At 59.3% G+C, this 10,956-nt stretch overlaps 1 protein-coding gene across 1 annotated transcript in view; it reads right to left on the reverse strand.

The window, feature by feature from the left end:
- PHLDB1 (pleckstrin homology like domain family B member 1) overlaps positions 1-6,141 on the reverse strand; it is a 43,493-nt gene extending 37,352 nt beyond the window's left edge. Inside the window, exons 1-4 of the mRNA XM_038535981.1 lie at positions 6,059-6,141; positions 2,549-2,629; positions 1,774-1,897; positions 404-574 (exon numbers count right to left, since the gene is read on the reverse strand). Coding sequence (XP_038391909.1) covers positions 404-574; positions 1,774-1,897; positions 2,549-2,629; positions 6,059-6,103 — 421 coding nt within the window. The 5' untranslated portion in view covers positions 6,104-6,141. The remainder of the gene's footprint in view (positions 1-403; positions 575-1,773; positions 1,898-2,548; positions 2,630-6,058) is intronic.
- Positions 6,142-10,956: the final 4,815 nt, after the last annotated feature.

Consider the following 10,956-nt stretch of genomic DNA (forward strand, 5'->3'; position numbering starts at 1 on the left):
ATCAGAGGGTATTAGGGTTAGTCCTACCTTCCCACCTCTACGTCTTCTCAGAGCCGCTCCTTCTTGGCCTCATGAAACAATGACAGTTCTCCTCGCTGATGTTCCAATTGCTCTCCCTTAACCATCACTAATGACCACTGCACAGGCTTCCCCTGCCCTTGGAATGCGCTCATCAGAACCTCTCTCTCTCCCCCCACCCGCACCCCCGAAGAGGTGACCACAGAAGAAAAGGAGATTGAAGACAAATCTGGATGCTAGAGGAGTTTGGGATGATGTTGAGGCACCCAAGCAGCCCACCAAGGCTAATGGCCACTCAGGCGGTTACCATGGCAACCACCACAGCAGGCTCCCCCTGCCCCCATCACAGGCTTGTAAAGCTTGTAAAGCGGAGGGCAAACCTTACCCTGAGTGAGCCTGGTGGGCTGCCGGATGGGGAGCCCGTCAATACTGCAGGCATTGCCACAAGGGTAGAGGGTGAGGGTGCCCCGCACGTTCTCGATGTAGCAGTGCTCCGGAGCCAAGCCTGGGCCCTGCAGGGAGATGTCCCTGGCTGCGGAGCCAATCACCGTCTTCCCTGAAGACAGAGAGCAAACTGAGTCAGAGGTTGAGGAGGCAGGGCCAGGGCCAGGGGGGCAGCAAAGGGAATGTAATTCCACCTCCTACTTTGCGGAGGATCCTGCCTGCCTACCACTGGCCGCCCCTTTGGGCCCCAGAGGCTGGTGGAGATGGTCAGCGATAGAAGTTCTGGGCAGGCAGCGAACACTCTGGCTCATAGATGGGAGGACCCAGGGGGCACAGAGCACCCAGCCTCCACAGATGGAAGGAAAGTTCTTGTCCCCGACCTCCCTTCAATCCTTCCAACTCCTCGTCCCCAAGTCCTCCATCAAGCTCCCTCTCTCCGCTCCTCCGAACCTGCCATCTCTCCTTCTTCTCGCCCCCCCCTCAGCTTCTCACCTGCAGCCTCTGCCCTCCCTCACCCGTCTCCTCTCCGCGGCCTCGCCCCACCCAGCTGCAGCTTGCACAGCTCCCCCTGGCAGCGCCCCCGGGACTGGTATTTGGAGAATGTGGGGAATGTAGAATCACCCAGGCAACAAGTGCAGCCAGGAGAGAAGAGAGCGGGCAGAAGCTGTGCGGGGAAGGGGGGCTGTGGCAGGACCTTATCTTGGGAGGTCTGCGCTTCCTCCCACTGCTGCCTTGTCCACAGGTACTTGCTCCCATGCCAGGCATCACCCTGGAAGGGGGCCCCTTTCTTCTCGGCCACACCGGTTGCTAAGAGCAATGTGCTCTCCTGTTTCAGTGCTCTCTTCCTCACCTCTAAACTGATCTTTAATCCCAGTCATGGAGCCAGATTATCTACCGAAGACGGCAGGCAGTCCAGGGGGGACAAGGGAAGCAAGCTGGTGGAATCTGGGGGCCCGCAATTTGGGGGAGGCAAATGTTGCAGACAAATGGCAGGAGGGAGCAGCCTGGGTGGCTCAGCGGTTTAGTGCTGCCTTCAGCCCAGGGCATGATCCTGGAGACCCTGGATCGAGTTCCACGTCAGGCTCCCTGCATGGAGCCTGCTTCTCCCTCTACCTATGTCTCTGCCCCCCCCCCCCTTCTCTCTCATGGATAAATAAATTTTTTAAAAAATAAAATGAAATGAATCAAAAGTGTGATCATTTCAATAATAAAAAAAAAATGGCAGAAGGGCCCCAACACATGCCTGGAAGCCAGGGCAGGAATGCCTGTAAGGATGGAGGGGTGGCAGGTGGGCCGTGCCTCCAGACTCACCTTCCTCCAGAGGCAGAAGGGTGATAGCCGTGCTCAGCCGCCCACTGCCCAGGCTCACCAGATGGGGTTTGTCCGTTTGCACCTTCAGCCCTTTGCCTGTCTCGATCAGGTCCAAGGGCCCTTTCTGCAGGAAGCGGAGGTGGGGGATGAGCATCGTCAAAGACTTTAGTCCCAAACCTGAGCACCCAAGTCCCAATCACACCGACACTCTCTCCAGCACTTGCCCTCTCTGAGGGCTCTGGGAGTGTGGAAAGGCTTTAGCACAAAATCTTTCATGGGGCATTATTACACTAAATTGTAATGAGATCTGAATCTAGGCCACTAACTCGTCCCACTGGATTTATCTCGAGTCTTGGCTTAACTGCCCCCTTTGTCTATTAAGACAGAAAGTAAGGAGAGTAGGCGGGTGCTGGGTAGGAGAAGGAGTTGCTGCACAGAAGGGCCAATGCAGACTCCTCCCTGTGGACTGTCCATGGCCATCCACTTGGCCACTTCTTGCCTCTGTGAGACTCAGTCACAGGGCATGGATCTAGGAGGGGGACACAGCCCAGGGTCAATCTATAAACCGCTTCCTGACTTCCAAAGGGTATATTCTGGGTGAACCAATTAACCTGATTCAGATAAAGACTTAGCCTTAATAGGCTTGGGGCTGGGGGAAGGGCTGAGAGGAGCTGCTTGCTGCTCTCATCCCTGGGCTGGGACCACAGGTGGGTGGAGGAGCCAAACCCACCCTCTCCAACAAGCCCGCTTGCCCCTTAGCCTTGACCCCACTCACCTTTACCATTGCTTGGGTCTTGCATCCAGGGCCTACCTGGTTCCTATTAAGAGCATCCATGGTCCTGGGGCTCCAGAGCTCCTGGGGACACAGCAGAAGGCGGGTGTCAGTGGGGAGGCCAGGGGAGGAGAGGGAAAGGAGGTTCTCAGGGTGAAGGGATGGAGGACAGTGCCAGGCACCCTCATTCCCAGCACGCTCTTGAGGAAAGAGTGAGGCAACTCAGGAGCTTCTCCGGGGAAGGCAGCGCCACATCTCCAGCCTTGCACAGACACTCAGCACACCAGTCCTGACTCTTGCCACCATAAACACACAGAGGCCTAGAGGCCTGGCCTATATGTCTATGCTTTCTTGCCTCTGACACCCAGGAGCCAGGCCTTGGCAGCAGAGGACCCTCAAATACCTGGAGCCAGAGGTAGGGTACAGAAAATCCACCTCAGTGAGGGAAGCCAGGTCCAAGGAACTCCCCCAGGGACACAGGCAGCCAGAGGCTCCCCCAGGTAAGTGGCAGGGCTGAGTAGGTCTCTTTCCTGGCAACTTCCCACACCTTCCCCTCAGCTCCTCTCCTTTTGTCTCTTTTCCCCAGGGGTCAGAACAGGGTGTCTGCTTAAAGAGACACAACAGGAAAAACTCAACAATTCTAGCCTTCTATAGTCTCAACTCCTACACCCTCTCTTCCCTGGAAAGCCACCTCACCCCAGACAATCAACAACAACCAAAAAAAAACCCTCAGTGGTGACTAAGAGAAGGAATACAGTTTTCTAGGGTTCTTAATCTCATCTGATGTTGTAGGAAGCTTAGGACTTTTTAATTTTTTTTAGGACTTTATTTTTTAAAGATTTTATTTATTTGAGATAGAGATGGAGACAAAGAGAGCATGTGCACATGAGGGGGGGTGCAGGGAGAGAGGGAAAAGTAGACTCCCCATTGAGCAGAAAGCCCCATGTGATGAAGGACTCGATCCCAGGACCTTGAGATCATGACCTGAGCTGAAGGCAGACACTTAACCAACTGAGCCACCCAGGCGCCCCCTTAGGTCTTTAGAACCAAGGATAAAGTAGATTCCAGAGCCAGAACTTGAACTCTCCCTACCCGTCCCTTTCTCCCTGGCTCACAGTTTTGGGGACCTGAGAAATGTGAGGGACCTCTGGGCACTAAGGTATGCCTGCATGCCCATCCCTTGATCATCTTGCTAAGGTAGATGCTTCCCTTTTGCTGCAAAATTGGGGCTGGGGACAGCCAAGAGAGTGTGGCTGGCCTCAGGAGGGAGACCCAGGAAGGCAGGGCTTCCCTCCACTTTCTCTGCCAGGCATCCACCAGGACCCGGTGACTTGGGAGAGGAAGTGGGGGCAGGAGCCAGCATTCCAAGGAGTGTCTGACCCTGGCAGTAGGGCCCAAGGGCCTGAGCCATTGAGTTACTAATTTTACTCTCCCAGCTTCCACCCTTTCCGGACCTGGACGGCATCATGTCCGTCACTGTGTCCACCCAAGCTGGCGGAAGAGAAACCGGAATAGGGCCTGGGGCCCACCCCAACTCGGCCTGGGAAGAGGGAAGGCAGAGGCCATTAACCTACACCAAGCTCCAAGCTGGCCTGGCATCTCCCCAGGAGATCTGGCCATGGGGAAGAATTTCCAGGGTCAGAGAGCCTGCTACACTGTTTCCTTCCACTCAGGGAAATCCCTCAGCATTCTCTGAGGGAAGAGAGGTGCCACAGCAGGTCAGGAATGGGGAGCTTACATCAAACGGGAGTAAGAAAATAAAACAATAAATAACGGTGCAGGAATGGCGGGATCATTGTTTAGTGGAAAGACCTTCAGACCGGGATGCAAGAACCCTAAATTCTAACCCTGACTTTATTACGTATTAGCTGTGAGATCTTGGACAAGTTACTTAAATTCTCTGAGTGTCAGGTCATTCTCTATAAAAGTAGAATAATGATTTTTTTTTTTTTTCACAAAAGATTGTCTGGATCACTGTTTGCCTGTGGCTAAGGGTAGGATGGGGAGTGACTATAAATGGGCACAAGATTTCTTTTTGGCCTGATGGACTTGTTCTAAAACAAAACTGTGATGATGGTGGCACAGCTCTGTAAATATATTCTAAAAATCATTGACCTCACACTTCAATTAAGTGAATCAGATGATACATGCATTATACCTCAATAACACTTTTTAAAAAAAAGATTGGAGATTCAGGTATTATGTTAAATGACACTCTGTGAAGTGCAAAGCACCATAAACATGCCAGGTGTTAGTATGGGCTTTAAGATCTAGTAGGGACGCCTGGGTGGCTCAGTGGTTGAGCGTCTGCTTTTGGCTCAGGTCATGATCCCAGGGTCCTGGGAGCCTGCAGGAAGGTGCCGGGTCCCTGCAGGGAGCCTGCTTCTCCCTCTGCCTGTGTCTCTTGCCTCTCTCTGTGTCTCATGAATAAATAAATAAAATCTTAACAGAAAAAAATAAAGATCTAGAACAAGTAAGTCACTTCACCTTTATCTGTCAAATTTGTCACTATCACCCAGTGAGGCAGTTTTGGGTGTGTTCATTAATTTACACCAAAGAGGGACACCTTGGTGGCTCAGTGGTTGACCATTTGCCTTCGGCTCAGGTCATGATCCCGGTGTCCTGGGATGGAGTCCCACATGGGGCTCCCCACCCTGGGGCCTGCTTCTCCCTCTCCCTATGTCTCTGTGTCTGTCTCTCAGGAAGGAAGGAAGAATGAAGGAAGAAATGAATGAATCTATTTACACCAAAGAATTTCAAGTGGAGATAGACTGTAAAGGAATAAGATTGATGGGGAACAAGTGATGAGAGGAGAGAGGGAAATAATAAGGTGAAAAGAGAGGGAGAGATAAGGAGAGGCGCAGGGAGAGACAGAGAAGATAAGATGTAGAGATGTATGGCCCCAGCTCAGAAACTCAAGCCAGGTGAAGTGGAAAGAGACCCTGGACCAGCGGGCAGCTCCCGGGCGCGCCCTGACAAAGGGTCTCCGCCGCGGCCACCTGGGGGCGCCCTCTCCCCGGACCCCACCCGAGCCCCGGGGCCCAGCGGCCTGCGCGGGGGCGCCCCGCCGCCAGCCCACTTCCGCGGACAGGGCTACCCACGGCCCGGGCGGTAATTACCCACTCCGAGCGCCCCGCCCGGTCCCGCTGCCAAAAAAAGGCCCCTGCGGCGCGAGGCCGGCTCCGGGGAGGAGGGACGGCAGGGACGGCAGGGACTGCAGGGAGGCGCCGCGGTCCCCCGGGCTCTCCGTGGCCGTCCCGCACCTCCCGGGGCGCAGGGGGCAGGGGCCTGGGAGTGAGCTCGTTGGGCCCGGCCCTCCGGCCTCCTCGCCCCGCGGGGTCGCCCGCGCCCAGCCCTCTCCGCCGCGTGGGTGCCCGTCGCCGCTCGGGAGTCTCGGCAGCCGAATCAGGGTGAAGGGAGGCGCGAGAAGGTCTGCAGCCAACAGGCACTGGAGGGAGTCCAGGCTCCAAATCGGGGCCTCCCGCGTCCCGCCCCGACGCTCCCCCGCCTCACCTGTGGCCCAGGGCGCCAGCCGAGGCCTCGCCCCGGGCGTCGCATGACCGCGCCCCGAGGCCCCGAGGCCGAGCCGGGACCCTCTCCGCCCGCCGCCGCCTTCGCCTTCCCGACGCACATCCGCCCTCGAGGAAGGAGTCGGGACGGGAAGGAAACTGAGGCCGGGAGCCCGGAGGGCGGGGACCGGGGAGGGGTGTGGACAGGCCGGGGCGGAGAGAACTTGACAAGGGGGGTGGTCAGGGGTCTGCGGCAGGGAGACGCGGGGATGGGGGCTGGATGAAAGACGGAGACAGGGTTGAGGGAAATGAGACGGGGGATGCACGGGGGTAAGAAGATGGGGAGACAGCCCGGGGCACGCAGAGCTGGGGGGACGGAGGCACAGCTCGGTGGGTGGCCTGGGGGACTAAGGAGAGGGGGAGCCCGAGGACGGAGGCCGTCGAGTGAAGGGCACGACGGCCAGGGGGGGCCCCAGACGGCACAGAGGGCAGTGGGGGGAGCAGCCGGGGCGGGAAGCCAGGGAGGGGAGACTGAGGCAGGCCGGGGCCCAGAAGTTGGGGCGGCCGCAGGCCAAAGAGCAGAGGCGCTGAGCGGAGGCTGGAGGCGGGGAGAGGCGGGGGGGGGGGGGGGGCTGCCGCCAGGGCGCGGCTCGTCGCTGGCCCGGGGCCCGCGCTGCCCGGGGCCGCCAGGTGGGACAAGGCCGCAGTGTTGGGCCGCCCCGCCCGCCGCGGACGCCGGACAAGCGGCCTTTCTTCGGCCGGGCAGGGAGAAGGAGCCGCTTGTCTGCGCGGCCGGGGGCAGGGGCGGCCGCCCCGACGCCGCCCGCTCCCCGCGGGGCAGCGGCCTGCAGGGGCCTGAGCGCGCACGGGGGTGCGGGGTGAGCGGCCGGCGTGCGGGCGGGAGCCGCGGGGGCGCCGCGGGGTCAGGGGTGCCCCGTGCGCGGTGCGCGCCCCAGGTCGCGGCGAAGGCGGGCGCACGTGCGGCGGCAGCCGGGACTCGGGCTGCGCGCGGCGGGCGGGGGCGGGGCGGGCGCGGTGCGTGTCCGCCGCGTGGGATGCCCGGGTGGGGGAGCCTGTGTGTGTGCGCGAGCGGCCCGATGAGTCAGCCCGGGAGCCTCCGGACCGCTGAGCTAACGGGCCCAGAATGCGGCCCCGCCCCGGCTCCCCGGGTCCCCCGCCGGGCCGCGCGCCCCCCGGGCCCGGCCCCGCTCGCCCCGGCCCGGGCGGAAGCGTCCGCGGGCTCCTCGGCCACCCCGCGCGGGCGGCCCCTCCCCGGCCCCCGCCGCCCGCCGCCCGCCGCCCGCACTTCCCCATCCCGGAGGAACCCGGATGACGCGCTCAGCCCCCGCCTCGGGGAACTCCGCTAGGGATTCGGATCCCAACCCCGCGGGCGTGGCGGGAGCCTGGACTCCCTCCCCCTGCGGGCGCCCCATCCGGCCTCCCGGACCCCTCAAGATGCGGGGCCTCGGAGGAGGGCTCGGGACGCCGGACGCGCCTCCCATCCCCGAGCACGCCCGAGGGTCGCTCCCGGATCCGCCCTGCCTCTGGGTCGGACTCCGCACACACTCCTCGTCCGCAGGGCGGCCCGGGCGCCGACGCGAGCGGAGATGGTGCAGGGGCGCCCCTCCCCGGCGCTCGGCTCTCGGTCCTGCCGGCGGCCGGAGGGTGGGAGGTGCGCGGCCAGGGCGGACGAGCCCCCGCGAGAGTCCGCCGCGCCGGCCGTCGGGGTGCCCGCGGGGGAGTCCGAGCCGGGGTGGAGCGCGAGGGCCCCCTCTGGCGGCTGCGCGGACCGAGGCTCCGGAGGGCAAAGCCAGCCGCGGGCGGCAAGGCGGCGGAGCCGGCTCCCCACAAAGCCCTTTCGGCTGCCGCCCCCCACCACCCATCGGGGCGCCCCCTCCTCCTCCAGGCTGCTTCGGGGCTCCCTGCCCAGAGCTGATCTGAGGGCTCCCGCCAGGCCCTGGGACTTCCCCTTATCCAGCCCCAGCTGCGCAAACGGCGAGACCCGCGGGCCAAGGGGGAAGCGCGTCCTTACCTCGCGGGGGCAGAGGGGGACACCGGTCCCTTCGCCGGCTCGGCCTCCGGGGCCTCAGGCTCTGGAGGACACTGTTGCTTTTTCCCTGGGAGCCCGCGGAGTGGGAGGAGAGCGAGCAGGTCCCGCCCCCCAGTCCCCGCCCCCGCCCGGTCCCCGTCCCGTCAGGCCAGCCAGAGAAGACGCCCTTGTGGAGCTGGAGCCCAAGGTCCCCCCACCCACCCTTTCCCATAGCAGCACCTCCCCCCCACACCCCCTCCTGCACAGCGCCCGCTTTGTTCCTCTCTGCAGCTGGGCTCTCCGCTACCGTCAACACACACACACACCCTCCTCCCTCCTCCCCTCCCCTTCGGACTCCCCTGCGGACTCCCCTCGACCACCTCCACCCCTAGGCCTTAAGGCTCTTCCGAGAAAGGGTGTTCTTGACAATTTCTCACTCTCTCGCCCCCACCCCAACCCGCCCGCTTCTTTTTAAGCCTTAGAGGCCTGAGTCCCCCGTGGCTCCCAGTGAACCTCCTGTCCGTAGCTCTCCAGCATACTTTCAAGATCTCCAGAAAATACCTGCTGAGGGTACCCAGATTTACGCCGTCACCCCTTCTCCTCACCCTATTCCAAGCCCGACGTGAAGAGCTGTAAGTGGGGTTGGTAATCCTGCACATCAGGCTTCACAGATGTTTTTCTAAGTATACTATAGGTATAAAACATGTTAAAGCACCATGCAAAGTGTAAAGCACAGAAACGTGAATTGAATCACTATCCTGCCCCCGTCCATGTAGCTCCCCCCTGCCACCACCTGCTGACTTACATACAACTAGGGGGGCAAGCTATAGGCAGACCATTGAGCACACCGTCCTTTAGCAGTCAGTGAGGGCCTCTGTAGGAGTAGAGGGTTAATAAGGGAGAAAAGGAAAGACTAAAAAACCTAAGAGGAGTCTAGAAGCTCCTCTGGTTGAAGCCCTTGGTCATCTCAACCCCCACCCTGAAATCCAATGCGAGACAGTGGATCCTTACCTTGCAAAGCCAGCTCTTGCCCCCGGAGACTGACTGGAGAGGCCCTAGGGAATGGACCTCAGGAGACTGGACCTCTTTAACTTGCCCTAGAAGGATCCCCTGAGACTCCTCCTCGCTGAATGAAGGAGCAGAAGGCCCCCACGCCTTCCAGCTGGGGCAGATAGCAGAAGATAATTTGCCCTCTCTGGGATGAACATATGTTGTTCTGATTCAGTGGCTTTAGTTTGTGCCCTCTCTCCCTAACCCGGGAACAGCAGGAGGCTGAACTGCAGGAATCTTTGGTCACTTATTGACAGGGCCAGCATTAGCAGCGGCCCCCCAGGGCGGGAGGCTGGGGCTGACTGGAGCCAGGCAGTGGACGGGAGGGGGATGGGGAAAGACACTTTGCAGTTAGCAGCTGTGGCTCACAGAGGTCAAACAAGCAAGGCTCCACTCCAGCCTGCATGGTGGGTACCAAGAAGCCTCAGGATTTGGGGGATGGGGAGGAAGCCTCTTATTCTCCTTCTCTTCATACTGTTTGAGGCTCACGAAAGTATTTTGACTCCGGCCACCTTTTCATGAGGCAGATCACAACAGCAATTTTCGGACTATACTGGTAAAAAGAAAAATCCAAAACTATTGTATTCTGTGTGCCAAGACCCAGCACTTGAGGGATGGGGCTCTGATTGGGGTACCTCGGAGTCTCTTCACAGAACTGTTTCACAACTCCCAGATCTTCTTTACCATCTCGGTCAGGAGGAATTTCAGGGAATGATGGAGCCTACCACCAGGCAGATGATGCTGAGGCAGGGGGTTGAAACAGCACCCAACTTCTGTCCTCCCACCCAGGGACCAGCTGACCCCATGATAAAGGCTCTGTGCAATGTGTCCTCATCCTGCTGGGTTGAGGCTCTATGTTCCCACAGTTAGAGCACTCAGGGGACTACAGACCTACCACCCCCACCCTCCACCCCCACCCGCCGCACATCTGGAGCCCATCAAAAAACTCAGTGCTCTCTCACAATTACGCAAGAGGTCGAGCAGCTGGGAGCTCAGGAAAGGGGGAGGAAGAGAGAAGAAAGCAGAAAACAGTTTTCCAAGCATGCTTCAGACTTTCCGAAGTGGAAGCAGGGGGAGAGGGCAAAGGCTGGGTGTGGAAGGAAGAGTGGATATTTGAAGGCCTTCTGCACTTGGCTATGAGTGTCAGGAGTCTATTTCCACGTCCCTCCTGCCTTTGCTAGGCACATTTCCCACTTCTGTCCCTCCTCTCCAACCGTGCCCCTCCAGCCCCAGAAGGAGGCAATTATTGCTCAGTACAGCAAGCGACCCCTGTAGCTTCACACCTTCTAAAGCTATCCTTTCTGGCCCCTGTGGATCCTGAACTCAGGCATCATTAGTGTAGGTGTGGTGGCAGCAATGATGCCAAGTAATTCCTCGCTGCATCCAACTTGGGAAAAAGTTCAAACCTTTCTTCAGCAGGAGCTCTCTCCTCAGCTTCTAGAAATTGCACAATCCAGGCTTAGACCCAAAGCTGAGACACAGAAGCTGAGTGGGCATTTTGGGTAGGGCAGGGGAGGGGTGGGGGAGGGAGAAGGGGGGAAGACTGATCTCATCTACCTCCATGGCTCAGGACCTTCCTACGAGCTGATCAGAACAAGCACTGATTTGGGCAAATAATGGGAAACAAGACCTAGATCCACTTCCCTAATTGCCTTGAAATTGTTAATGCCTCTTTTTCACCTAGCCCCTTTGGTTACCAACCTGATCACACAGGGTATGCTTATGGGAGCTTTTGAGAATTGGACTAAGCCCTAAAGAACCATTTAGCCCCTGCCCTGTGAACAGCAAGGCCAAAACCCTGTCTATGGCGGGTGGGGGAGTGG

Source organism: Canis lupus, chromosome 5, assembly GCF_011100685.1.
Source record: "Canis lupus familiaris isolate Mischka breed German Shepherd chromosome 5, alternate assembly UU_Cfam_GSD_1.0, whole genome shotgun sequence".
In the NCBI taxonomy this organism is placed as follows: Eukaryota; Metazoa; Chordata; class Mammalia; order Carnivora; family Canidae; genus Canis; species Canis lupus.